The sequence below is a fragment of the Anser brachyrhynchus genome (assembly GCF_964034855.1).
Source record: "Anser brachyrhynchus genome assembly, chromosome: 2".
Classification (NCBI taxonomy): domain Eukaryota; kingdom Metazoa; phylum Chordata; class Aves; order Anseriformes; family Anatidae; genus Anser; species Anser brachyrhynchus.
In genome coordinates, this window is record NC_137695.1 from 8620677 (window position 1) to 8648605 (window position 27929).

General features: G+C 39.5%; 1 protein-coding gene across 3 annotated transcripts in view; it reads left to right on the forward strand.

Moving 5' to 3' along the window:
- Positions 1-27929, forward strand: part of DPP6 (dipeptidyl peptidase like 6) — a 414546-nt gene that overhangs the window by 229073 nt on the left and 157544 nt on the right. For all 3 annotated transcript variants that reach the window (XM_080578557.1, XM_080578559.1, XM_080578558.1), the window contains exons 2-3: positions 13754-13868; positions 21827-21925. In XM_080578557.1, coding sequence (XP_080434683.1) covers positions 13754-13868; positions 21827-21925 — 214 coding nt within the window. The remainder of the gene's footprint in view (positions 1-13753; positions 13869-21826; positions 21926-27929) is intronic.

Genomic DNA, 27929 nt, shown 5'->3' on the forward strand with positions numbered 1-27929 from the left:
ACCATGAAAGGACAGGCAGGGCAGACTGGGACCTGTTCAGCAGTGTGGGTGGCACTGGGGGAGTGAAAAATGCCAGGAGCAGAGCAGCCTTGTCCTCTCTTCCTCGAGGCAGCTTTTGGCAATGGCTGAGTATTCATCCCTCATCATTCAATAACTGAGATCCTTCACATCAGTTATCTGCTGTCTATAGAGGCAGGGAGCGATGGACCAAAGGAATGGCTGTTAAACGCACACGTATTTATGTCAATGTGGTAGAAGGAAAATAAGGCAGCGGATTTATCTTGACCAGCTCATACACCTGTCTGTCCCTTTGCGGTGTCACTGCTATCTGTTGGCAGCCAGCGTGACGGCCGGTGTATGGAGCACAGATCCGTTGTGCCATGTCCTTTCTTCACTTCTTTGACACGGAACATTTCACAAAGTCTTACTGTCCTCAGTGCCACCTTTCCCTTTCTGTTCTGAATTTGGTGACAGCAAATGTTGCTTGAGAAAAGCACAAAGGCTGTGACTAATGGTAGGTTGGGGAGACACTCTTTGGAGCTGTGTAACCTGGACGACATATTCTTATTATAACTGAGTGTAAAGGTCACTGTATTGCTGGGTATCCTCTACGCTCCAGGGAAAGAGGTTACTGAGTGCATAGTCATCATGAGTGGAAGAGGATTCCACAGTCTGCAAGTCAAAGAATGGAGAATCAAGAACCAACACATATAATTTCCGGGGCCCTGATTTCCTGAACTAGCATTATGGAGGCATTGCCATGAATTTAGGGGTTCCGGTTCATCCATCTTGAAAAAGTTAGGTTTCAGCTAAGGTTTTCTGTCCTAAATGTTAGTCAAGATTAGTGTACACCTGAAACTTTTGTTGAGACCTTTTGTGCAGATACCATGAGTCCAATAGCTTAATCATTTTTGCCCTTAAAATTTCTTCCTGTCTGTACCTAGGCCAACATAAGGTTTTGCCGAGTAGGAAGCTTGGAGTTCAGAAGCCAAATCCTGCTTTTTCTGAGTATACAGAAGTGTGTGCAACTGGAGGTAGAGGGGTCATGATCTGGTGAATGTGAAGAGAGATGACAAATAGGATTTCTAACCAAAATGACTTTATATTTTATTACAGAAAATGTTGAGCAGTGCAAGCTGGTAGTATTGAGAGTCTTGATTCTAATTATGATTCAACATTATATTTCACTGATAATAACCTTTTTGTAATCACAAAACATAAAAATGAAATACACATTGCTGATTTTTGTGTGTGCACCAATGAGTAATACAATCATAATGTAGTTTTAAATTAAATTCTTTTCTTCCTTTTGTTAATTTCAGTTTGATGGTTTTCCCCAGTGCCAGAGCCTAATTTACAGTAGAGAAAATTCCCTTAAATTGATTTTTTTAACATACGCTCACATGCACTACATTAACCTTTTCATTCCCTTATGGTATGTGTCAAAGAAAAATGATCCCTGTAACATCTAGTTACTGGAGAGATGGATATGTAGAGTATATAAATTGGTAGACTTCCCATTCTGCTCTGGACACATTTTTCACACAGTAAGTAATAACCTGGCTGTGCTAATGTTCATCCCTCTTTAAAAATACCAATGCCCCAGCCCACAGCATTTGCTTTTTCCTGCTCCTACATATCTGATCACTTCTGAGCTCAAAAGTAGTGATGGAAGAGTTTTATCTTTGAAGGCAGAGAGGGAGAATGAATGCACCAAGGCTCATGTCCTCGGAAGCACTACTGCGCCTGATTCGTGGTGAAGCCACACAGAATTAGGGATCTGAACATCACTGAGGACATTGGTTTGTGTGTGGTGCAATGAGGAATTTCACACAGACAACCCCCTGGGCAGTTCTAGTGGGTCCCAAGAGGGCTGGAAGAGGTACTTGGTATGAATTCCATACTGAAAGGGTTTTTGCAACATTGCTTGGGTTCAGGATGTCTTTAAGTCTCACAAGGTGAGTGTGATGGGCAGAGATATGAAGATAGAGAACCTTTTTAGATGTCTCTAATCTTGAGTTCATCTGAAGATCCTCAGCAATCTAGGGAAATGAGACGGCCCTCTCTCCCTTCTGGGCCTGTTCAGATCTCTGAAGTTCAGGAGCCAAACTCCGCTTCTGGAGAGTAAGAGGTTAGTGGGGTGAGGAATGAAACCCCTTCTTTCTTGGTCACTCACCCTCTTCCTTACCTCTTTCTGAAGCACTTTTTCATGGGATGCAATGAAACTGCCACATAAAGGTCACTCTCTCTACTTGGGAGATTTCTCTCTCTTCAAGCCCTTACAGCATGTTCAAATCAAGGTGATATCCATACACTTAACTTCTGTTTCAAATACAAAGGGGACTTCTTTAACCCACTCTTTCTCACTTTTGACATCACAAGTGAGAAAGTGACAAAATGAAAGGGCAAGTTTAATTACAGAGGCAACTTTAGAGCTTGAAACCAATGGAAAACACAGGTAAACCAACAGCATGATTCAGAAGAGGTACTTTTGTCAGTGCTGTTAAAATGCTAGCATGAATTGTGCAGGGAGATTAAAAATCATTGAGGTGATGCAGTGGCTGTGCTGCTGGATGGCAGTGACCCTTGTGAAATAGATCTGGGACAAAAAAAAAAAAATAACAGTCCATGTCAGTCAGTTTTGCTTTTCTTCCTTTCTTCTTCCTTTCTTCTTCCTTTCTTCTTCCTTTCTTCTTCCTTTCTTCTTCCTTTCTTCCTCCTTTCTTCCTCCTTTCTTCCTCCTTTCTTCCTCCTTTCTTCCTCCTTTCTTCCTCCTTTCTTCCTCCTTTCTTCCTCCTTTCTTCCTCCTTTCTTCCTCCTTTCTTCCTCCTTTCTTCCTCCTTTCTTCCTCCTTTCTTCCTCCTTTCTTCCTCCTTTCTTCCTCCTTTCTTCCTCCTTTCTTCCTCCTTTCTTCCTCCTTTCTTCCTCCTTTCTTCCTCCTTTCTTCCTCCTTTCTTCCTCCTTTCTTCCTCCTTCCTTCTTCCTCCTTCCTTCTTCCTCCTTCCTTCCTCCTTCCTTCCTCCTTCCTTCCTCCTTCCTTCCTCCTTCCTTCCTCCTTCCTTCCTCCTTCCTTCCTCCTTCCTTCCTCCTTCCTTCCTCCTTCCTTCCTCCTTCCTTCCTCCTTCCTTCCTCCTTCCTTCCTCCTTCCTTCCTCCTTCCTTCCTCCTTCCTTCCTCCTTCCTTCCTCCTTCCTTCCTCCTTCCTTCCTCCTTCCTTCTTCCTTCCTTCTTCCTTCCTTCTTCCTTCCTTCTTCCTTCCTTCTTCCTTCCTTCTTCCTTTCCTTCTTCCTTTCCTTTCCTTCCTTTCCTTTCCTTTCCTTTCCTTTCCTTTCCTTTCCTTTCCTTTCCTTTCCTTTCCTTTCCTTTCCTTTCCTTTCCTTTCCTTTCCTTTCCTTTCCTTTCCTTTCCTTTCCTTTCCTTTCCTTTCCTTTCCTTTCCTTTCCTTTCCTTTCCTTTCCTTTCCTTTCCTTTCCTTTCCTTTCCTTTCCTTTCCTTTCCTTTCCTTTCCTTTCCTTTCCTTTCCTTTCCTTTCCTTTCCTTTCCTTTCCTTTCCTTTCCTTTCCTTTCCTTTCCTTTCCTTTCCTTTCCTTTCCTTTCCTTTCCTTTCCTTTCCTTTCCTTTCCTTTCCTTTCCTTTCCTTTCCTTTCCTTTCCTTTCCTTTCCTTTCCTTTCCTTTCCTTTCCTTTCCTTTCCTTTCCTTTCCTTTCCTTTCCTTTCCTTTCCTTTCCTTTCCTTTCCTTTCCTTTCCTTTCCTTTCCTTTCCTTTCCTTTCCTTTCCTTTCCTTTCCTTTCCTTTCCTTTCCTTTCCTTTCCTTTCCTTTCCTTAGTAGGAACATGGATGTCTCATTTCTATTATGTATTTCACTTGCCTAGTCTCAGAATTGTATTGAATTAAGGATATTTCTTTCAAATGAAAAATGAGCAAGAAAAGAGTTCTTTCAATACAAGGAGTCTTGCTCCTGTGGTATTGTGCCATAGCTAATACAGCACAATATGGGAAAGAAAGTTGGCATTTTGCTTTCCCAAGGAAAAATGACTTGCTGTTTGGTTGTTGTGTTTACAGTTGCCCAGAAAGTTTTGAAAATGAAAATAAATGACTCTGTGAAGCTTTCTGTAATGCGCAGTGAGAGCCCTGGTAAAAATAGAAATCAATTAAACCAGACCAAGCATAAGACTCGTAAACCTTTGGAGACCTTGGAGTCACTTTGCCTGTCAGCAGCACTCGGTACTGAGCCAGTCTGCTTGCATTTCATGCCGAAAGCCCGAGACACTCTTGAAGAGCTGTAATTCGTCATACTGCAGTTTTCCTAAGCTGGGGCTGGACAAGGGCCAGGGGGAATTAAGACTTTCTTTTATTTGAAAAAAAAAAAAAATCATGTCCATCAAATCAGGATATGCATGAAGTGGTTTCAGGTTTGAGAAAGATGTCTGAAAAAAGCCTGAGTAAATCAATTAGGAAAGCTGAGATGTTACATGGGGCTCACAACTATTTTCGAGGAAGTAGCACACTGGGCTCTGCTCTGCCTCAACATCCAAGCCAGGCTCATTGAAGTCAGCTAGGAGGAAAAAAAAGGGGGGGGGGGGGGGGGGGGGGGGGGGGAAGAGAAAAAAAGTATAAAATTAAAAAAACGGATAAAACAGATGTTCTTTCCCTGTTATGTGAACAAAGGAAAAAAAAATCCTAAACAATAAGTATTGCAGAATTAGGCATGAGCTGGGAGCCGTAGTTTAGATTTAGGGTTTGAGATTTAGGTGGAGTTTAGGTCTGAATTTATATGATAATTTAACCTGGAGGGACACAGGGGCCAAACAATTGTCTGTGATCACTTATGTGGTTTGTTAGGATGCTTGCAGGCACATTTATGGCTCACAGCATCTTCCCAGGATTGACACAGCAAAGCTGGTGTTTCAGAATGGGCCAGGGACTATGCTGGGAAGGAGGATGTTATGTAATTATCTTGTACAATGTGTAAAAGGGTTTGGCTTGAAATAAAAGTTCTCTAAAAGAAGTATAATCTGTGAATTTTAGCATCCAGAGTAACTCCGGAGTTGGCAGTTTACACGCCTCCTACACTATAATTTTAATAGGATGCTCAGACGGTTGAGAAATACAACATCATAATCTGATTAATTTATGCTGTATGGAAAAGACAAAACGACTCAAGCATGCTACTAAAAATATTATTATTGACCTCAGTAAGGACCGGTTCTTGTTTAAAATGGGAAGAACCTTTTATCTCTTGTGAGAATACTACTGACTTATTTAAGGGAAATATATATATATTTTTCTGCTAAACTTGACTTTTATGTAGAATGCACATCTCACAAATCCTGTGGAGGACAGAAATATGTGATATTTTTACTAAAGTTTGAGAGTGTTTTAGTGTGCACCCATCAGGTTTTATCATCTCCTGCCTGGACATTTTTCTTTGTTCAGTAAGTAAAAACATTTTACATTGTATCTCACCAGGGAGGCTCAGTTAGTTTCCATTACTTTTGAATTGTCATTATTATGGGCTTTGATCAAATGTTCTTTCCCCAGAAAAGTTATGAGCTGGCACTGCAGTGTCAACCCATGTCATCCTTTTGCCCTGGGTCTGTCCCCATCATTCACCTCCGTGGGGCTTGGAAGGTTGGTTCTGACTCTAACCTGCTTTGGCCAAATGCTCCCACAACCACAGGATGTTTGGGAGCCATCACCTTGCAGCGCTCATGTTGGCCATCCACCATCATCCTGTAGGAAACGGTGAGAGGCATTTTGAACAAAAAGCAGCTGATTTATCTAAATTTGCACTGGCAGATAGTGGTTGGCATGGTGTGGTTGGTTGTACTGAAGGCGCTTCTCCTTCTTTCTGTTTTATTTTTATTTTATTTTAATTACCCCAAACATGTATGAATCTGTGATTACTAATAAGAGTTACACATGTTTTGGCCAAACAGGAATCCACCTTCCACCAGTCCCTACCCATTTTAATTCATGCATACATTCATATAATAATCACTGTATCACAGGTTTATTTCCAAGAAACTTGGCAAGGTAATTTTTATATTATTAGTACACAGACCAATTTCTGCATCCTGGGTTTGATGGACACCCAAGGAGAGTGCAGAATGAAATGACAAAACCATTCTCCCTCCTCCCCTCCCCCCTGTACCCACTGGTTTGGTATTTCTCTCCCAGCTGCCTCTGCAGCTTGGTGACCTCAAAACTTTGCTGTTTTCATGGCTATTTCTCACATTGTTCCAGAATAAATTATTTATGAATTAAATTTTTTTCACTTCATGTTTTACTTCCAGTACCATTTAGAAACAAGTTATTTACAAATTAAATTAATGGGAAAAAAAAAAAGCCTAGAAGTTAGTAAAATATAATACTAAACAGAATTTCTAAAGCAATGCTGTATTTCTACACAAGGAGATTAAACACTTCACCACTTCTCTTATCACAAATTCTTTCTTGGTGTTCAGAGTCATAAATTGAATGACATTTTCTGTTTTTTACCAGAAATATAGTTTCTCTAAAAACTGTAATTGCCTTTTTACAAATGTAAGCAGAATGGCATTTGGTTGGAATTGGGGGATGTGACATACGAGCAGAGGTTTCTCCAAGCTCTCAAACCTTTCCAAGAACCTTCTTTTCCTTTTTCTTGAGACTATAATTCCTAAAGAAGTAGAGAGATGACACCCTAGCATGCCTTGGCAACGTCACCTTTTGCAGTTCATTTCTGAATGGGTATGAACTGTTTCAAGGCTTCTATGTGTGTTGCTGCTTGGTTTGGATGAAGCCAGGCTTTCAGTGCATTATAGTGGCAAAACTGAAGCAAAGCTAACACTGTAGTACACAGGGGTCCTGGGATCAATGGTATTATCTGCAACATTTGGGCTTGCCAAGTCTTTTCAGGAATCTGATGGAAACACAGACTCTTATGGAATAAAATCCTAAGCATCAAACCAAGTTTTACTGGTGCCATGGCAGATGTTTCACCCTAGCAGACAGTTTGTTTTAGTTTTAGTGGATGAATGTATGTGCTTATATCAAACACTGAAATAAAATCAAAGAAATGCTATTGATTTTATGGGCTCTGTCCCTATTGGGAATAGATCTTTAATTATTAATTGAATTATAGCTAAGGGCCCCTGCGAGGACTGGTTGTCCCACTGCGCCAAGAACTATAAAAACATCTAGGTTATGGTGGATGAATGAACCAAGCTGAAGGTGGGAAAATGAAGTTTAATAAGATGTTAAAACAGGACCATCACAAGTCTTTACTAAATGTATCTCAAATCACATACATTCTGCTATACACACGCACAATTATTACAACCTCCTTTCTCCTAGACTTGAGATAGAAGATGGCCATGTCCTTGGCTGGAGCCATAATTTGTGCAACCAGCCCAGCTGGTGTTCACAGCTTGAAATTTTATCACCTTGAGAACATGCTCCTGGCAGAATTTCAGAGTCCATGTTCCCCATTTGTAACCTACTTTGGAAATGCCTCTTTGTCTCACTGTCCGTAAGCACTAGGCATAAATGGAGAATATTTAAGTAGTAATGTTGCTTATTTATGTGTGGTAAGGTGGTAAGAGAATGTTGCAGCAGGGTTACTATTCCTGGGTACCAAAGTCATGTGAGATGCCAGTTCAAGATACAGAAATGCTAAATTAATCTTCTAGTGCTGTTAGGTTTGGAGGGGATCCAAAACCGTTTCATCACAGTGCTCATAAAAATGATGGGAAGTTGTTAAATATCCATTTCTGCAGTACAAAGCAAATAGAAATTCCAGATATTACTGTACTTAGATCTTTTTACAGATTTTTTTTTCTCTTAATTTAGAAGTAGCACTGGGTTGCACTTGTAGCTGACACAGGCTGGCTTTGCTCCAGTGGAGCCGATGATCTTCATCAGTCAGTGCTAGCTGAGGATCTGGTGCCTTCTGCTTTAAAATTGTGGAAGACCCGTCATCTGTTAGAGCTAACAGTTAGGCGTGATGTGCAGATGGCATTCATTTTCTCCTACAGCCTTTGTAATATAAACATGCAAGACTGGAAGCTCTATCAAAGCATAAAACATGCAGGGTTTATTTTTACAAAAGGCTAAGTGTTACAGACACAGCCTTTTCCTCGCTCACCCTCAAACACTCCATTAATGCCCAGCCTCGGAGTATTTGCTGACGTGCACTTTGCAGCAAATTGTGAGAGGAGAAGTAGCTACAGGGCCAAAATGAGTGGCTTCAGGTAAAAGAGACTCCCATAAATACAGGGTGGGATAGTGTGTTGTATGGGTATAGGGTAGAAGATTTTTCTTGTGGTACTGTGGAGTAGACAGCAAAGATGTTAACTGTTACTAAGTCATTGTTTCCTATCAATCAAAGAGGTTTTTTTAATCAGCAGAAGCTGAAGAAAAACATAATATAGCTGTCTTTCACCACAGTAACACACAGGATTTTTTTATCTCTCCAAATTGTTATGTTGGACTTTTGTGGGAAAGTCCATGTGCACACCATGCCTCGTTTGTAAAAACAGGCCAAGTTTTTCTTCTTTTTGCTGAGGTCTTTGAAGTGCCACCTTTGGCATCTCAACAACTGAGGTTGCTGTAGCCTCAGGGTCTCTGAGCCTATACGCAAACCGCTTGCTGTATGGCATCCAGCTTCAACTGGAGCACAGCTTGGAGTGGTTGGCAGCAGGAGCAGAGAAGGAAATTGGGGTGGAAAAGGATTGAAAAGAAAACAAAAGCTCCAGTAGAGGTAACTCAGTTTGAATTCAGAGATGAGAAAGATGCAGTTACTTGCTTATTATTGTTTACCTGTGTTGTGATACTGCCTAAATTCTTTAGTGATTGAGGTCTGTGCTTTGCCAGGCAGGGTATCAACAATGAGTCCTGCCCACAAAGAGCTTCCCTGCTAAATTTAAGGCAGGAGAGTAGCAGAGGATACAGACAGGTGGAGGGGTGTGAGGAGACATAGGGCAGTATCGATCATCGATAATAACCAGTGGTCTCAGCAAACCTCCTGTTGTAAACACTGCTACACTGAGCTTGCTGCTGTTATAATTGCAATTAGTATTTCCTTTATGCATCACAAGGTTAATAATCAATCAGTATGGGGTACTGACTACTCATCTCATTTTTAATACTATTTAGCAGTTATAATCTGCAGCAATTTTATATTATAAAGAACTAATTATTTTTCTGCTGAAGGTTACGGAGTTATTGCCAGGGACACCAGTGGTCCTGTACCTTAACTGCTGAGCAATGTGTTTATTCAGGGCCATGGCTGGAAATTGGTGAGCTGACTAGCTGGAGACATTGCACTCATCATGCTATGTCATCAGGCACAAGTTTTAATTCAGAATAAGGTAGCACAAGCTGAAGTAGAATACATATTCCTCGATTAACTATGTGTTGACAGGCTTGCTGGAAGATTTTTTTGTTTAGTGGGTCTCAGTGTAGCACTTCAGGTCATACCCAGGTTATTTAGCTCAAATTTAGAAGAAAATCAAAAATTCAAGAAGCAGAGCTTGCAAAAATGGCATATATAGAAACCATACAATGGCACTGCTGTAAACCCCATTTCTGAAGCCAAAGATCTTGCACCTGTTTTTGTTTCATACCATTCATATTTTATTTATTTATTCTTCTTTCTGATTTACACTGGCATAACTGAGAGAAGAGCTCATTTTCCTATCTGCGTGACTAGCAATGCCGCTGGGAGATTTCCAGCAGATGTAGATCGTTTTATGTATCCTGTATAGTCTGTAAGAGTATAATACCAGATAGGATATACACTCAGTCCCCTTTCTTGAAATGTAGAAGTGGCATCTCTGTGTTGAAAAGGACTAAGAGGCCAACCATGACCTGTCCATTGTTGGTACTTCAGAAATATTGGTCTAGGATATATAGCTTTTATTAAATAATACCAATGATTGACGACTGATATCTGTATTGTTTTTCTTCCATTTAACTATGTTGACATAGCATTAAAAAATAAATAAATAAAAATAAATAACAAACAAAAAAAAACAGTTTTGACTGAGTTTTTGTTTCAAAAAACTGTTATATTATTGTAATATGGCCCCCATGCAGACAGACTTTTTGGCAGGTTTCAAATAAATATGCCAGAAATAATGTTGTTGACAACATCTTGGATTGGAGCACATCCAGCTTTCATCCATAACATGTCAGTGCAGCGATTCTTTCACAGGCAGGAAAATATGTCACCACAGATCCATATTTTAGAGTCTTAAAATACCATAGATGTCTGGATTTATGGCTTCAAAGTCAACTTCACAGGTGGGTAGTGTTATTTTTCAATCATAAATGAAGATGAAAGCGATAACATTTACAGTTTGTAATATGCAGCATCAATGAAGGATGCTTGTTTTAAAACCTGTGGTAACATCTGTTTTACTTTCCTAATCCAGAAACAATTAGGGTTTTATGTAAGGAAGAGAAGGGGGGTGGGAAAAAAAAAAAAAAAAAGAAAGAAACTGCAAAGGGAAAAAGGAGAAAAAAGAGGCTAAAGGGCTTTAGCTCGCTTGCAGACATCGTGCAGGCTTTGTGCTAGCTCTTCACAAGACGCAGAGGGCAGGTGACTCCCACAAACAACTGACTTCATTTTAATGTTCTTTTTTACACTGAATCATTTCAGAATCATTTCATCAGAGCAGAAATTGTGCACGCTTGGTTTATTTTCACTTGTGAAATATGCTCGGATTTTGGTATTAAAGGCATTAAAGGTATCTTTAGGATTAACAGCTATGGTTCACAAGGGGTACCTGCTGTTGGGTTCAGATCTCTGTATTTACATCTGCACACTAGGATCTTTCAGGAATGAGCAAATTATGCCTTTGTGCTGCACACTGGAAACAAACCTTTTGAAGTGTCACTTCAAGAGTGTTATTTATGTACTTGAATCTGTATCTGCCAAGGGCTTAATTAAACACCTTCATGACTTCTGGAGTCAGCACTGAGGCTTTCCTGAGCAATGTGAACAGGCAGCTGATATCTGTATGGAGGAATTTCTTTTTAAGGGGTGGGAGCTTGCTGTCAAGGTTATCAGGGATCAGTGGAGAGGCTGTAATCTCCTGGAGATGAAGGCTGGTCATAGTGGTGCAGCAGCATCCCTCCGGAATTAACAGAAATACAGGTAAGAAAGAGCTAAGCCATGGGTGCTACTGTATATGATACGGTATGCGTGCGGATTTCCTGCAAGTGATTCCATCAAAAGAGACTTCAAATGACTGAGAACAAAAAAGCTGCTGTCCGAGCCTGTGCTGAATAAAGATGTTTACCTTTCTTTGAAATGCCATTTATCTCTCCTTGCTTTTTATCAAGGAAAACTTTCTGACAGAATTTTGAAAGCAAAACGAAACTTTCCTTTCTGCTTCCTTGCAGTGCATTAAAACCCAAAGTATTGTTTATGAATACTTTTCCTCCTCTTGACGTATTAGAAATCTCCAGTCTTTGTTATTGCGAGTTTGTTCCAGTATTGATTGGATGACTAAAGAATTAATGGGGTTATGATACGATAGCAGATTCAATGGAAATATTGATGTACTGAAAGCTTAAGCACGTGTGAGAGCATGGGAAATCTCACAGAATGCAAGGTTTTATTTTTGAACCGTATCTGAGATTGTTGATCTAATTCAAGCTTATTGAAAACCTCCCAAATTATTTTTGTCAATTTTAAAACTTCTGACTGCTTGGGGGGAAGTTTATTTTCAGGAATATGGGTGTTTCCATCAGCCCTGCAGCGCTGCCTGTGTCTTACCTGTTTGTATGCCTATTTGTCCTCCATACACTGTCAGGGTTTGGCAGTGGCTGGGCAGAAGCAATGTGGCTCTTCAGCTGCTTCTCCCCATTTCTCCTGTCATCCCGTTAGGTTCCACTGTGCCCTGCTGTGGAAAGAAACATATTTCTGCCACTTACGAATAAGACCTGGATTCTTTCCCTGGCTTTATTTCTGATTTGCGTGTGATGCTGGGATAGTCACAGACTTTCTTCTGAGCCTGATTTGCACCACCTGAAAAAGGGGGACTGTAATATTTTCCTAACAAAGGTGTTCTAAGCTTACATTAATTAATATTTGTAAAAGTGTCTAAGTTGAAAATGCTATAAAAATGCAAGTATTTATATTGTTTGCTTGATGGAAAAATTGTATTTCTCAAGGCTCCTGACCTACTTTTCATATTTGTTTATAGATTCATTCCTTCTAATTATTTTGCATTTCAAATACAAAGCCAAGTACAACTATGGGGAAAACAAAGAGGATGGGATACTAACCTCTGCATCTCTTTGCTAGAAGGAAGCCCATTCCAGAACTAGAATAATTAATGAACACAGGTGCCACCTCAGATGTCTAATGTTTCAAGCCTGGCTCTCCATTGCAGATTTTGTAATGGATAGATCCCCAAATGTATAAGAAGAGGGTTTCAACATTATATTTTTCTGTAAAATGGATTCTTGATATGAAAAAGTTGGAAAATATCTTCCTGCATCTCCTGAAATCAAACATATGAAGTTTGCCTGACCTCTGTTCAGGTAATTTTGCCACATTACAGAAAATAATAAATAAATAAACATAAATTAGAGCAAGTTAAATAAGTTCTCTGGATTACAGAAGCACTTGCTCTATTATAAGGCTTTATGTCTTCCTATTTTTTTTTGTTTGTTTTTAAGAAAAAAGGAACAACAACAACAACAAAAAACTTTAAAGAAGTATCAGCAGGTCTGCGTTAGAACCACCATCCCTAATAATTTAGTAAATGAAGCAAAACTCCTAAATCAGTGAGGTCAATGTGGAGGAGAAGCATTGAGGGTTGTTCTGGCTGTGAGGCTTGATCTCTGGAGGGAAGTCATCCTTCCAGGAAAGTGGAGAGCACGGATAATTCATACAGTTCCTGTGTCTGCTTCAATTCATGCATAAATTCACATTTAGTGTACAGTGATAAAGGAAATCCAGAGAAAAAAAAAAAAGAAAAAAGAAAAACATGAAAGGGATAAAGTGCAATAAATATTTAAGATTTTGTGAATGTGAACACAGCACTTCATAAAAATCTCCGTCTCAAGAACATAGGTGCTGTCTACATCCTAGACAGAACATATGGTTTAACCATAGTGAAGTCAAAGCTAGTCAATGAGTAGTGATAGAACTTTTATTGTAAAGACTTAAGGACATGATTAAATATAATGGATATGCTAGACATTAAATCCATCTTCATGTCCTTAGACTTACCAACATGGGAATGAATGCAAGGTGTATTGAGTGGATATGATGTTTTCTGGGAAGGCAAAAAAGGTCACCATGGGAATATCCTCACTGATATTTTATCTCTTTATATGCCCCTGTGAATTATTTATCTTCCTGTATTCCTCTCCAGTATCTTATTATAAAAGTATCTTGAAAGTTACTGGAAAGCTCTTTATTCAAACTTAATGAGGGGAGGTAGGAAATTAGCCTTTAAGTGAGCTGAGTGTTGGTGTGGGCAGCCAGTGCCAGTACGCAAGGAGGCAGTGGGAAGTATGGGTTACACTGCTGAACATCCAAGGGGTGCGCTGCACTTATCACTTAATCTGATTTAGGAGGAATTTAATACCATAATGTATTAGAGTGTCATGACTGTACTTGTCTTACCTGCCTGCCCCACCACGGCCGCATGGTGTGGTTCTGTAGGAATACCTTGCTGTTTAGATTCTGCTGTCTTTCTCCTTGTCTCAGTGCCTTTTCTGAATATTTGCTTTCCTTTGATATTTCTAGGAGCTGGTGGGGAGTAATCCTCCACAAAGAAACTGGAAAGGAATTGCGATTGCATTACTTGTTATTCTCGTTATCTGCTCCTTGATTGTCACCTCTGTTATACTCCTGACACCAGGTATTTATAACCTCTAAGTCACTTTCATTCTGCCTTTCTTCTGTAATTTTGCACTTCCAAGGGTAAAGGGATTGCAAGCTGACTACAAAGTCAACATCAAAAGAATCATCCTTCCTGCTTTTTGGCTTGATGGGATGCTGAGATGGAGACCATTTTAAGCAGATTGCTTTAAAGTTTTACATTTTGACTCAAAGATCAAGACCACTGAGCTGAAGGTACCAGGGTGAAGCTTGGTTTCCTAAACATTGATGGCAAGTGTCATTTTAGATGGACAGGGTACCTGAGATATCTATATGGGTCAGGTAAGCCAATCAGTTAGGTCATGGGACTTCGTGAAGTCCATGCCCACATGGAGCTGCAGCCACCAGTTGGGTAACATATCCTAGAGCATCTATAGTCGTATTAAATGTCTATGTTTAGGCAACTAAATCCCTCCTCATTCAACTATATTGATTTTTATGTCAGACAGCAGTGGTCCAGCTTTACAAAGTAATTCCAGATTGGTATGTGCTGGATAGCACTTAACTACATCAAATGATTAGTCACTTCCCAATAAGAGATTCTTCCAGATAGTCCTGTTTCAAAGCTTCAGCAAAGTTCTGCACATGTAACTTTTGTAAGTTACTTCTCTTACAGTAGCTACTGTAGTTCTAGGCTTGAATTTTAGTGTGATATTATTGTGATTATTGATTATTATATATTTATACTGCCCTCTAAATTTCCATGTCTATTTAAACAGAAGAGGTAATGTACTTTTGTGGCTCCGAGAAGGTTGTGATTTGAATATGAAAAGACAAATGAATGAGAGAAAAGACATAGAATTCAGTGTCAGAAAGGGTTAGGAGCTACAAAACAGAGAATAAGGCAGAAGGTCCCCTGTAGAGGAATGTAAAGGAGAAGAAAAGGGTTTCCTCCTTGGATGAGTACATGGAAGCACAAAGAAGAGGGAAGAGGCAACAAGGGAGAAATAAAACCATAGGAAATGGAAGACCACAAGGTGGTGAAATAGAAAAATGAGATTAGAGTTATGGGGCAGAAATTTCTTGGAGCTCATAGCATGTGAACTGACATGTAGTTCAGAAGATTTAGCCCATCTTTCCTGACACAATTCCTATTCAACAGTCCTGCTGTAAAATAGTCTGGAGAGAGTGATAAATCAAGAAATACAGGACTTCACAAAGTTAACTGGAAAATAAGTGAAACAATCAGTATGATGTCCTTTTGGTTATTTAACGTCATGCCATGTTCGTTTTATTTCATGCTATCCTGAATTTTTCAATGCAAATACAGGTAGTACATGGTCATGCCAGAGTAATTAAGTAATTAAATTAATTAAGGTTAAACTTAATTAAGAATCATTCTTTAAATTACTTTTGCTAGGGTTCAGATCAACACCTTTGGACATAGCAGTTCATCTCTGAAACATTTTTGGCCATGGTCTGCGGTCTGTATTCACATTAAGCAACACTTATTTGCAGTGATGAAATTGTCCCTCATCCATAAGGCATGGAAACGTTACCTCCTCTTTTATGGAAGTGTAGTTATGGACTTTTCAAAAATGAATGCTGAAACATAAATTGCTAAGCCCATACTTGTGGTCTTCAAGAAGCTGACAATGACTCTCACTGCATAGATGAGACTGAGGGTATAGCTTTCATTGAAGAACAGGAATAGATATAGGTGGATACATGGGGTGGAGCATGAACATACTTGTGCAGTACTAAAGACAGTCTGAGTCACAAATCTTTCCTTTTACAAGACCACCTGTAATAAGGATATCATTATAAGGTTGGTCAGAATATCTTATGAGGGTTTAACATCTCTGGTTTCAGTTCCGAGCTCTGCTATAGACCTCATTTAGGACTTCTCCTGAACTTTACTCTCCTTTCTCTGTAAAGACACACAAAATCCACTAATGACTGTTATGACTATAGATACTACAGTGCTATTGTACAAGTAAAAGCTGAGCCAGAAAAGGTGTGCTGAACATTGATTCCTTGTAGATTTCTCTTAGGAAAACACAAGTAAATATGTGTTATTATGATGATATTCTATGTTATGTAGTACGAAATGGGAATGAGAAATGTATGCATCAGCATTAAGTAAAATTCATATGTGTATGTGCGTGTTTGTTTTATTTGTATGTGCATACATGAAGACATTCAGTGTTTGTGTATGTATGCATAACACATGTATACACATAAATCAATAACTTACCAGTTATTAGTAAGTTTTTAGCAAGAGCTCCAAATAGCACTTTTGAAAGTGTCTCTGTGTTTCTGTGTTTAAAACTTAGGAAAGTGCAAAGTCATTTTCTATGCTCAAATTTTATTTTTTTTTTTTTCGAGATTTCTAAATTACTAAAATGGATTTTTTTTTGTTTTGTTTTATTTTTCTCCCTTGATGGTGTTTCAGAACTATCCTCTGCATGCAAATACAAAAACTCTGAGCTCAGTACTGCTTCTTTTTTATTATAGATCTAGACTGCTTCATGGTGAGACTCTGCCAAGGGTAAAATCAGATAGCTTAGGTTGCTGCTGTGGCTTGGCAGCAGCTGAGTTCAGTCTTCTCTTGGGCCACTGGCCCTGGAGCTTGTTACAAGGACATGCAATGGCACAGGGTGATGGAAGGCTCATTTCACAGGCGTTGCCCAGCAGTCAGTGCTAAGTGAGACACTGAGGATGACTTGGCAAACATGACATTTTACATTGCTAATCCTGACTGGGGATAGCACTTCCCAGAGAGGTAGGAGAGGGAGAGATGGAGGAGCCTGTCCAAATGGAGAAACAGAATGTGAATTTACTTGTCATAAAAGAGTTCACTGGAAGAAGAAATATTTATCCTTTGGTAATCAAACTGAGAATACAGTGATTTATATTTGAGGCAAGAGCCAAGGAAGGGATAGGAGAACAGAGAAGGAAGGAGGCAAAGCAGTTTTGTGGATGTTTGTGGGGAGCTTCTGCCAAATATGAGAGTGGCACTGGAGAAAAAATCCTTTTTACTGAATCTCTCAAGTGGGATGATGTGGTTTGGCATGGGCAGAGCAGAATGCTTGAGGCTGCTTCACATGTTTGTCTTTCTTCTGATGATAACACTGGAGTCCAGCCTGACACCGTTATGCTAGCACAAATATATGTTTGCATTTCATTTCTGCATTTCTCATTTGTACCTATCTTGTCCCTCTCTCTGGCTGGAAAACCATTCTTCTTTTAGCATTTTTCCACTGGTTTGAAGGACAACACTGTTTTACAGTGCAACACTAAGTCATGCAATACAGAGATGCTCTAAAACCAGTGCTGACCATCATGTAATGACTGCAGAGAGCAATTTGGGGAATGCCTGGGATATAGAGTAGTATGCAGACTTGCAGCCCATGCTCAGACAAAGAAAAGTGGCTATCTGGATCCATAACTTGCATCATCAGGATGACATTTCTCCCGTAAAATGAAAGTCAGGGCAGTCTTTGGCAAATGCAAGAGTGAGAGGTAGAATGGAGAATGGGAATGGCTTGTTTAGCAGAACAGATGCTGATTGAGGCTTTTAATGATAAGGAAAAAAGGATTTACATATCTCTTCAAGATTATTTGCAAATCAGTCCAGAGCTATAAAGAAGGTTTAAACTCTGAATTCAGCTTCAGAAATGCTGAAATCCCTGCTGGTTTGGGTTTCTGAGAGGCAGGTCATTCACCCTGCTGTAAGATCAGCTTGTAAATTCGGAACAGCACTTGCATTCAGTAGACAGTGTACTTCCAATAGCAATGTGTTATTGCTAGAAAATGCTTAGGTCTTATTTTATAAAATTTTAATAAAACTTAACATTTCTATGATTTATATATCTCTTGATATTCTAGAGAATAATTCTTAAAAGAAGTAGTAGTGGTGGAAGCTTGCATTTAATTACACTGTAGTATACCACATGGCCACAATTGCCTACGCTGAAGGAGTCTGTTTTTTTTGTGTGAGTCCTGCAATTCCACCCACCTTTGAAAAATATGAAGCTATTCACTTAAATGATAAAAGTGTGAGACTGAGACTTTCCTAATTGACAGTTGCTCACTTGTCGCAGCATATGGCATCTATATGGGTCTTGTCTTAGCGGAGGGGTGTGTGTATTTTTATAAATATGTGCAAATGTTTGTAGATTTGCATGTGCACACATATACTTATCAAAGCTGAAAAACGGACCCAATTCTGCAGAAGTTTTGCGTTAAAAAAAAAGAAAAAAATCCCTCCCAAAATTTCATTAGACAATTTGCTTAGCAAAAAGGTGCTTTCTGGGCCCCTCTATTTGGAAAGTGAGGTTAAGAAGGACTTTTTGCGTATCTGTTCCTGATATTTAAAGCTTTGTGGATGTATACATCAAGTTTGTTCCTTTCAAATATAACCTTTAGGTGAAAAAAGTACACTCAATCCCATGTTAAAATCTTTACAAATTTCATAAGATTTTTTTTGGACAGAGATGGTACTGAAGATAGTCACTGCATAGCATCAATTCACAGCACTCTGTCAGACAGCCAAATACATCACCTTGTGAATTTAATAGGGCTTTTTCTACTCAACAAGAGGAAAGAAATATCCAGTGACCAGCTGTGTAATACTGTAATTTGTTTGCTCACAACTGTTACGTACGAATGCGCATTATTAGTCAATAAAAAAGTAGGATTTTACAAAAGGGAGAGAGGTCGCCTGTTTCTCTTGCCCTGGCCACTTGCCTTTTGGGGACGGGGAGCTCTGCTGTGGTAGAAGAGGGCTCAGGTCTGCCCAGGGACTGAGCTGGCATGCTGAGGTGGGATAGGAGCTTCTGGTATGCTGGATCAGGCCTGCCAAGCGGTGGACATTTAAAAAATAAAAATAAATAGAAATAAAAATAAATTAAAAAAAATCCGTGACTTAGCAGCACACAGTAGCCCAGGAAATGTGTGAGAAAAGCATCTGACACTGACCTGTAGCTGAGTATCAGGGATATTGGAAAGAAAGGCGGTCATCCAAAGGTATTTGAGACTTCCTGACAAAACAGGCAAGGAGGTTGACCTGTCTATATTGGAGCCAGAGGAGTGGAGCAGGCATTCTTAATGAATGTTCTGACTTGACTCTGTGTTAGATGAGAGGTCAATAAATATATATATTTTTTTTTTCACCAGAATGTCATTGACTGATAGTTTATTAATCAATTAATTTTCTCCCCAGCTCTATGACTGAGATTAACATTGTCCACAGTAAAGTACAGGACCTATTGCATTAATATTATAATATGGTGCTGGAGACTGTAAGGGAATCTTATCAAGACACATGTCTTATGGAAGCAGATGTGTGTGCATGTTTCATTTACTCCTTCTCCCTTTGCCTTCTGTCCCTTATTGAGCAGTTTGAAGGGCTGTGAAGGTGCAGAGGTCACACAGCCCCTGGACTGGCCATCTGCATCCTCTTCAGACAGAGGGAATGAGAAGGGTTTCCTGCCCTGCCCCTTCCCAAAGCTCCAGCACAGAGGCTTTCCTGTGCCTTTCCTTACGTCTTCATGATGGGGAACAGTGTGTCCCCATTCTTTGAGGTGGCTTTTGGAAAGCAGCACCTGAACCAGCTACACCCCAATATCCCACTCTGTCAGATCTCGCTGGGGCTCCCAGTGCTAGGACCTTGCTCCGTGGAACTAATTGGAACAGTTTCCTGGAACTCTTCTGACCTATATTTTCCAGGTTAGTAAATAAAATTATGCAGAAGAACTTGGCATAGTGCTGTCACATAGAAGGATTTGGCAGAAGACTTGTATTAATATGTCTTGGCACTTTGAAAGCCAAACTAAACAGTGCAATTGAAATCAATTAGATTTAAAAACAAAACAAAAAAAAAAATGAAAATTGAAGAACTTCTTTTAATTTAGTAAAAAAAAAAATGTTGAAACACCTTCTGGTGGAACAAAACATTGTTCTGAGTTAATTTTCAGTAGTCTCTGGTAACTCAGGAGCTTCAATTTAGTGTAGTAGAGAAGAATTTTTTCCCCTTAACAAATGGCTTCTAAGAGTCTGTTTCCACTGCCTCTAATCACCAGGGCATTCAGTCAGTGTAACAGGTTTAGTTCTAACCAAAGGTACCAAAGGCTGCGTGATACCAACAGACCCCAGGCATGAGGATGCTGTAGTGAGGAATGATATTGCTGTGGAAATACTCAGGATGTGGCCTTATGTTTTACTTTTACAAGCAGGTGTGCTTAAGGCTGATTGAAAGGTTTCCTTTAAAATATTTTTTCAGGAAAAAAAAAAATGTTGGGAACAAACCATTCAAAATCATTTTTAAATCACTTTAGAAAATGATGACTTGTCACAACAACAAAAAAAAAAATCAGCAAGCAAACAAAAACAACAACAAACACAACTGTTGATGGAAAAAAAAGTATAAAAGAGTATATTAATCAAAAAAAAATGAAAATTGTGGATTTCAGGTTTTCTCTAAAAAAAAAATTTCTTTGAGGAAATGAAAATCCATTTCCATACTAAGCACTTTTATTTTTATGTAAGCTCAGTGATCCATCGATTCAACATAAAAGCTTCAGTTATAGGCCCAAGTGCCTCTGTGTTATGTTTATGAGAACTGTTACGCGGTGGAGAGGTGTTGGTGGAAATAAGAAGGTACAATTTTTGCAGAAAAAAATGTGGCAAACTTTTTAAATTTGTGCCTTAATTTTACTCAATTTGACTTATGTGTGTTCACTCTTGGTGGCGTCCTGGATGAGACAGATTTTCTTTTAATAACAATATATAAGCAGACAGAAATCTGTTGGCAGTCACTGGCTGAAACTTGAGAAATGGGGTGTTGAAGCACATTACACCGCATGCTGTGATGGTAAAATTTCCAGCAGAGCCTAAGAGCACAACAGAAGTTGTGCCCAGGAAAGCGAGACTTGGTGAATTCCCTCACATACTGTATCTCGGAGCCCTATTGGATGTGATTTATTTAATTGCTTGTTCAAGAAACTTGGCAACCCATATCCCAAGTTCCAGTACTATGTTTTTTTTTTTTTTTTGCAATGACACCACACTTTTGGTCTTGAAGTTGCCATGGAATTGTTCTCTGCATGTTGGTAGGGGCTCTTGTTTTATTGAACAATACTTTATTTTCCTGTGTGAAGGACAGGGGAGGAAGCGTACAGCAAGGTTTTCTTTTTCGGAAAATTGAATGTGCTACAAAGTAGAGCCAGGAAGAGTGAACGAAATGAAGGGGGCCGCTCATTAAAGAGGATCTTCCAGAATCTTCAATTGGCAGTCTGGTTCTTCAATTTAAAAGCTGACCACATTTCCATGTTACTATCGTGTTTGCAAATGAAACCAAATCCTTTCAGTAAAAATGAAAATCAGTATCAGCCAGGCATGCACCACCAAAGGATTTAGGGATGTTTCTCATTGATTTTTCAAAAATATCTCTGCAGTTAAGCATTTTGCAAATTCCTAAAATATTCTGTCTGAATCCTTAAAAGACTAAATACATCTGCGTGTGGTTCTGCATGACAGTTTTAAAGAAAATAAAAATATCAGCCCTAAAAGCTAGATCACTTTACTTTTTATTTTATTTTATTGATAAAATTAATGGTTTCAGAATATTCAATGTAGAAAAGCTTTAATATTCTTAAGAATAGTCAAAATTCTATAGTGCTTTGATATCTGTCTGTTTGCATGACTTTTTATACCTTTTTTGATCATTTTCTGTCAAAAAGGTGTGTTTTGGATCATTGGTCTTCTTGTAGTTGTTGAATCCAGGCATAAATAACCAGGAGGTTTCTGTTTGTGAACTATTAGATGTTTCTTTTTCACCACTGACAATGTAAAGGAGCTTATGAATGACAGAAAACTTACTGTAGACCAGACCACTTCTGAATGAGACATGATATGACACTACTCAGAGTTGCTGTAGTTTTAGGTACATTTCAAAGTAGAAGTAATGGCAGTTTGTTTTTGTATGTTTCACAGTTGAAGATAACAGCTTGTCTCAGAAGAAGAAGATTACAGTGGAAGATCTATTTAGTGCTGATTTCAAAATCCATGACCCAGAGGCTAAATGGATAACTGGTGAGTGAGGCATGAATGTGCGTCGGCGGCTTCCCTTCACTGGCTCACTCCCTGGGTCCCTCTTTTTATTTTCTTCTTTATTCCCCCTGTTCTTTTCTTTGCTATTCAAATTACAGAATCATGCAGTGGTTGAGCTTGGAAGGGGCCTCAGGAGATCATCTTGTCCAAGCCCTTGCTCAAGTGGGAGCAGCTAAAAGAGGTTGCCCAAAAATTAAATCCTTAAATTTCTGTTCCAGTTTTCCTCCCGATTAATAAGTATGCAAACACCACCGCTCTGTTATTGCCATTTTTTATTTAAGTATCTCCAGGAGAGAGATCCCATAGAGATATCCCACAGCTAGACATTGAAAGCTGCAACCTTTGTCCCAAAGAGCTCCCAGCGTTTGATAGGTGATACAGTACATGGCTGGAAGAAGTGGTTGGAGCACTATCATAGTCATTATTTCACCATAAACAAATCTTCTGGTTTATTTTCGCTCATGAGAACGCCTTTTTTTTTTTTTCCAGCAGAGAGGTGAAGCGTTGCTAAGCAACTGGCAAACAGTGGTCCAGCAGCAGCTGGGCTGGTGCTTGCACGTACCCCATGTGCTCTTTTTGTCCTACGTTGCTGTGCATTTTCTAGTTAGGGGAAAACCAAATAATACTGGAATTAATGCACGTAGTGTTTGCTGGAGTGGAACTGTTTGGGGGACGTAGATTCCAGCTCCCGCTGGAAATTGCTGCAGTCTGAACAATCTTTGGCAGGAATAAAATGATCCGTGGTATGCCATTCATGTAGGTTCCAGTCCAACTCCGATTATCACTGAAGTTATTAGTCTTTCTTCTGAATTTAATGGGGAACTGGATCAAATCCTTCCTCTTGTTTGGCTTTCATTGTCTGCTATGCCCATTGGGAACGATTCTAATACCTGTAATGAAAAGAGAGAGAGCTAAAGGGTTGTGCTGAAAGAATGAGCTCCCCAGCCACCCTCAGCACAGCTGTCTCTGGCTTCTTCCCCCAACTATGGAATTGCAGGAAAGCAATTGCAGGCAATACATACCTTCACAAACACACCTGCGGTGGGCAGGAGCTCTTTTTCAGGCTGCATACTCTGGGGGAGCAGTGCTCCCCATAGCCAGTCTTTGGGAAGAATGTAAATGGAAATATTAGGTGTGCTCCAGTTCAGAGTTATTTGTCTACTATTCCTTTTTAGCATTGATATCCCTAATGGTCTTAATGAAGGAAGAGTTGTTTTATTGAGACCTTTGCAGCTATTTTTTTTTTCATTATTATTTGCTAGACTATGAATGAATGATGTTGAATCAAACAAACTTTTACAGGAACAGAGAATGGAGTATTGCCACGGAGCTGTGTATAACCTCTCCCTTCTGAGTATAACTTTTCATGGAAATAAGTTTTTTTGTTTTTTTTTTTTCTCCACAAAAGTACAGTCTTCTGTGCAAAAACAATATTTCCCATGCTTTTCCGGTAACATTTACACACTGGTGCCATATGCACTTTCATTGAGAGTCCAATCCTGGCATGTTTTTAACTTTATTTCCCTCTTTCCATGTGCTTTCACTGACTCCAGTGTAACTTAACATAGATCTTGCCTGATCTAAAATTGCTAAAATATCATTTCATACAAGAGAAGTATGAAGTTGTATAATGCAAACCTGCCTAAATATTTTCTAAAATACTTGTTTTGTCGCTGTGTTTCTAATATTACTGATATTGATTTTAATACAGCTAGAGACATTTTTTAAGCCAATAGATAATCTGTAGATTTACCCAAGTAACTTCAGGTTTGAGAGCAAGTTTCCAATCTGCAATGTCATTCATGCAAGTACCCACAGCCATTTTACATTAATTACTTTTCTGAGTTATAGTTGCTTTTCATAGCTCTCTCTACCTGGCTAAATGGTAGAATCTTGGTCAAGGTCCCTCATAAGCAAGATGAAAGACCAATAGCCTGAATTCCAAGCACACATTCGTATCGGTTTCATGTTCTGAGTTTAAGAGCAAATGAAAGTCTGTCTGAAAACACCCAAGCCAAACTGATAAAACCTAGTACAGCAAGTGTGTTGAAATGGCTTAGCAGAAAAATTGCCTATTTAACAGTCACAAAATGAGCGACTTTAGCATAGTTTAGTGGATAATCTGCACAAAACATAAATACCTGTGGTCTATCCTTGCTTCCTTTCTCATCCTGTTAGTTATGTAGCAAAATACCACAATCATTCAGAGATCTGCAAAATTCAGTCCTCTCAACTCTTCAAATCTATATTTCCTTCCTTTACCTTTCCAAAGCAGATAAGTATTTCTCTTCAGGGTGACAATTTAAAATATTCTGAAAACTCACTGGAATTGACGGGATGAACTGATGTTTAAGCATTTTTTTTGATTCGCGGTGGGCAAGTGGAAATAACATATTTCAGATCGATAGCTCTGTCATTCCATTGATTTCAAAGGAGCTAGAAAAGTAAAAAGAGAACCAGTTTCAAAGCTGACATAACTACACATCCAATGCAAAGACCACACGCTTTCCCACAGCTTCAAATTGCAACTCAAGGCTGATTTGTGGATATGGCTGCATCTTTTTTATTAGAATTTCAATTAAATTTACTTGCATGAAGTGAGAGATATGCCAAAGATGGAACTTTGAAACTCTTAACATTTCTGTGATGCTGCAGTAATATCTAATTCCAGTTTACATCTCTATCCAGTGGTTTATGGAGAGGAAAGAATATTTTGTTTAATCAGCTGCTGCATTCACTGTCTTCCACAGCCCCGAACGTTGCTCCTACTGAGTCAAAAAAAAAAAAATCTATAGAGGACCAACGTAATTCATAGACCAGAGTCAACTGCTCAAGAGTATATTTCTAGTTCCACATCTTCCATGGATTGCTATTGCTTAGATATGCTTTGTAGCATAAGTTAACAATGGCATTGTTGTGAAGGTTTCTCTTTTCACAGTAACATTGTGCATACAGTACAGTATATGGTATATATGGTATAGTACAGTAGTTATATAGTATTATAATGTAAGAAGTTTGAGATTGTTCTAGTGACCAAATTGCATTCCCCTGCCTAGCAATTTAAGTGCAAAGAATCCAAAAAGCATCTCTCTGCCAGATCCATCCATCCCTTTCCTCCTACCGTGCTCTGTTGCTCACCGCTTTGCACCTTGCGCTGTTCCTCTAGTGTAAACTTCCCTTAACTGTACAACTATAATTATGTTGTCCATATGCTAAGCATGCATGCGAGCCCCAGTTAGCAGCTCATTTCATACTGTGTATCTTAAATGCTGTATTTGGACACTTCCTCGTTTGCATATCCTCCTCTGTACAGTGCCACAAGTGTCCTGTGCAGCCTTTTGTTAGCCCACTTGCGGATGACAGATGGCCTAATCGTTAGGCAAGTCTCTAACTGCTTAGCAGTTCTGCTTTCAAGCTCCACATTACTTTGTAATTAGGTTTCACAATTGCTAGGCTTTTTCTGTATCCCCCTTGACATGGGATTTTAGCTCAGGTTTCTGAGAAGCTTGCTGGGAAGCTGCAATGTTTCTGTAATGGTAGACCAAAACTGGGATAAAGGGTGCTGGTATTTCATCCTGCAGAACTGCTCAGCCATCTGGACAATAACTGATAGTCATTGCCTGGACCCAGCCTGAGAAGCCGGTCAGGTTATGAGTGCTGCCACTGTGGCCCAAAGGTGCTGCAGCAATTCCCACCAGCTGTGAATCTGCCCCTGCATGCCCCAGGAGCTCTCCTCCCTTCTCACAGGAGGCAGAATCACATCCAATGCCTAAGAAAGCAGTAGAGACAGAAGTGTTATACCACTCATGGAGGCTTATGCTCATCTTTTCTTCTTTGTATGTAATGACAAATAGATTTTGCACGCACAGAAAGTACTTGGTTGCTGCTGCTGCTAGAAAAACATAATAGCAGCCTATAATATACAAGCCCTGCTTATTGCGGTTGATTGGGTGCGGCCTGCCATCGTTATTTACTTCTTGGAAGATGTTTTTCCAGCCTCGCTGCTGGCATCTTGCAAGACAGAGTGTGTATTGTGGTGGCTGTTGCAAGGATTTGGGGCTGAACGTTAATGACTGGAAGCTCCATCCAGGAGCACATCTCCTTTGTGCCAGAAATGGCGAGACAGTCCTTGCAGAGAGGCTGTAACCAAACAAAAAGAATAGAGGATGAGATGAAAAGTACAATGTGCTCGAGCAGTGAGGAGCACGGGAAACCAAAGGATACCTTCAGGGTTGGAGGAAGTTGACTAATACAAAAACCTGAAAATTAAGCCCTGCTGTCCGAGTTCCTTGCCCATTTGCTGCAGTTGAAACACTGTCAAAATATTATTTATTCTTATCTGAAGGGGAATAGTGGGTAACTTAGCAAAAGGCTCTGAATGGCATTTTCAGAAATGGTTTAGTTATTTGGAAACCTGCCCCTCAGCAAGAGCCAGAAGGGCTGCGTGCCTAGCTTGCATCTGAGAATGGCAGCTGGGCATTTACATCACAGTCCTGAAAAATGCACTAATAACTAATATCTAAATATAATACAGCAGTTCTTTTATCTTTAATACTCAGTCACATATGTTTTATTGCATGTTTTACTAATAACATTATAGACTCTCTAGGCTCTTTTTAAGTCTAATATTGAATTTAATGGCCTAGAACTAATAAGTTTTATTTCCCATGCTGAAAAAAATTGTCTTGCAGTAACTGAGGTAATTTATTTCAGTTTACCTTTAATAATAATGCTCAGATCAACAATACTTGGATAGCCCAAATGCCCCCAAGTCTATTCTGTGCAGTGTAAATTCAGTGCACTGTATTGATAAAAGCACTGATGCATTTCAAATGATGCAGATGCACGTGGAGTGAATGAATTATTTATCGTTTGCTTTGCATAGATATGGAGAACTTTGTAAGTGCTAATATTTTTCATTGTGAAAAAAGGGTTGTGTTAAGATGCTGCTTTGACAGCCCTGGAGACTAAAATTGCATAGTTAGCTGTAACACAGCTAGCTGGAGTGCAGGCTTCTCTGGCTAGCTCCTCCATGGGCTTGACCACATCAGAGAGACCAAATGAATTGCATGGGGGCAGGAGCCTTGTGCTTAGCAGGGGTAGGCCATTGGCATGAAAGGAAAGCTCATCTTCGTCTTTCTCATCAGAGAAACAGATTCAGGTCTTGTATGTGTTCTTCAGGTGCTATAAAATGAGGGCCACACACCCGCCCCAACTCTCATCCTAAATAAATGCAAACTGTTCACAGATGTTTTTGTTAGTGTAAATTTGGTGAAGACATAAGAGAAAATTGGGTTACTCTATTGGAATTTTTGCTTCATTACCCACCGTGCTAAACAGAGATACTAGTAAGTTAATTTTAACGTATTTTAATTTTGTGTTAAAATCACCTGACAGAATGCGTTTGCTGAACTTGGTTCAATGAAAACTTGTCACACTCCCAGTTCTGGTGTGCTAAACCTCATATCCTATGTCATGGCAGTTTGTTTTTGTGATGTTTTTGTGAGCATTCTGGCTTTCCAGTCACTCTTGAAATATTTTCTGAGATGCATAGCAAGCCACCTGGAGCACAGTACAGGAGTTTGTGGTGGTAAAGATTTCGGTGAACTTTGAGCCCCACAGCTCTGAGATACATGAATGGTGATCTGTGAACATATGTATGCTAGTTAAGTAAGCACACGGTGAACTTTGAGGTAGTGTTGGTGTCAGTGAAAGTGTCCATGTGCTTTAGTGATGGTTGATTGCTTTTTTAACGTAAATGTCCTTACAAAATGCCATCCTATATTGCCAAAGAAGAAGAAATAAAGGCTCACACTCTATCAAGACGGCTACAGTGGGGAAGAAGAGAAGAATGTATTAACCCTTTGAACCATAATTTTGATTTTAAGACTCATCCTGGATCATCATGTCCAGGGATTTCATAGAGTAAAATCTCTACTCTGAGAGCACTGAAAGGAGTTTGCCTTGCTCCCTGCCTTGCAGCTGC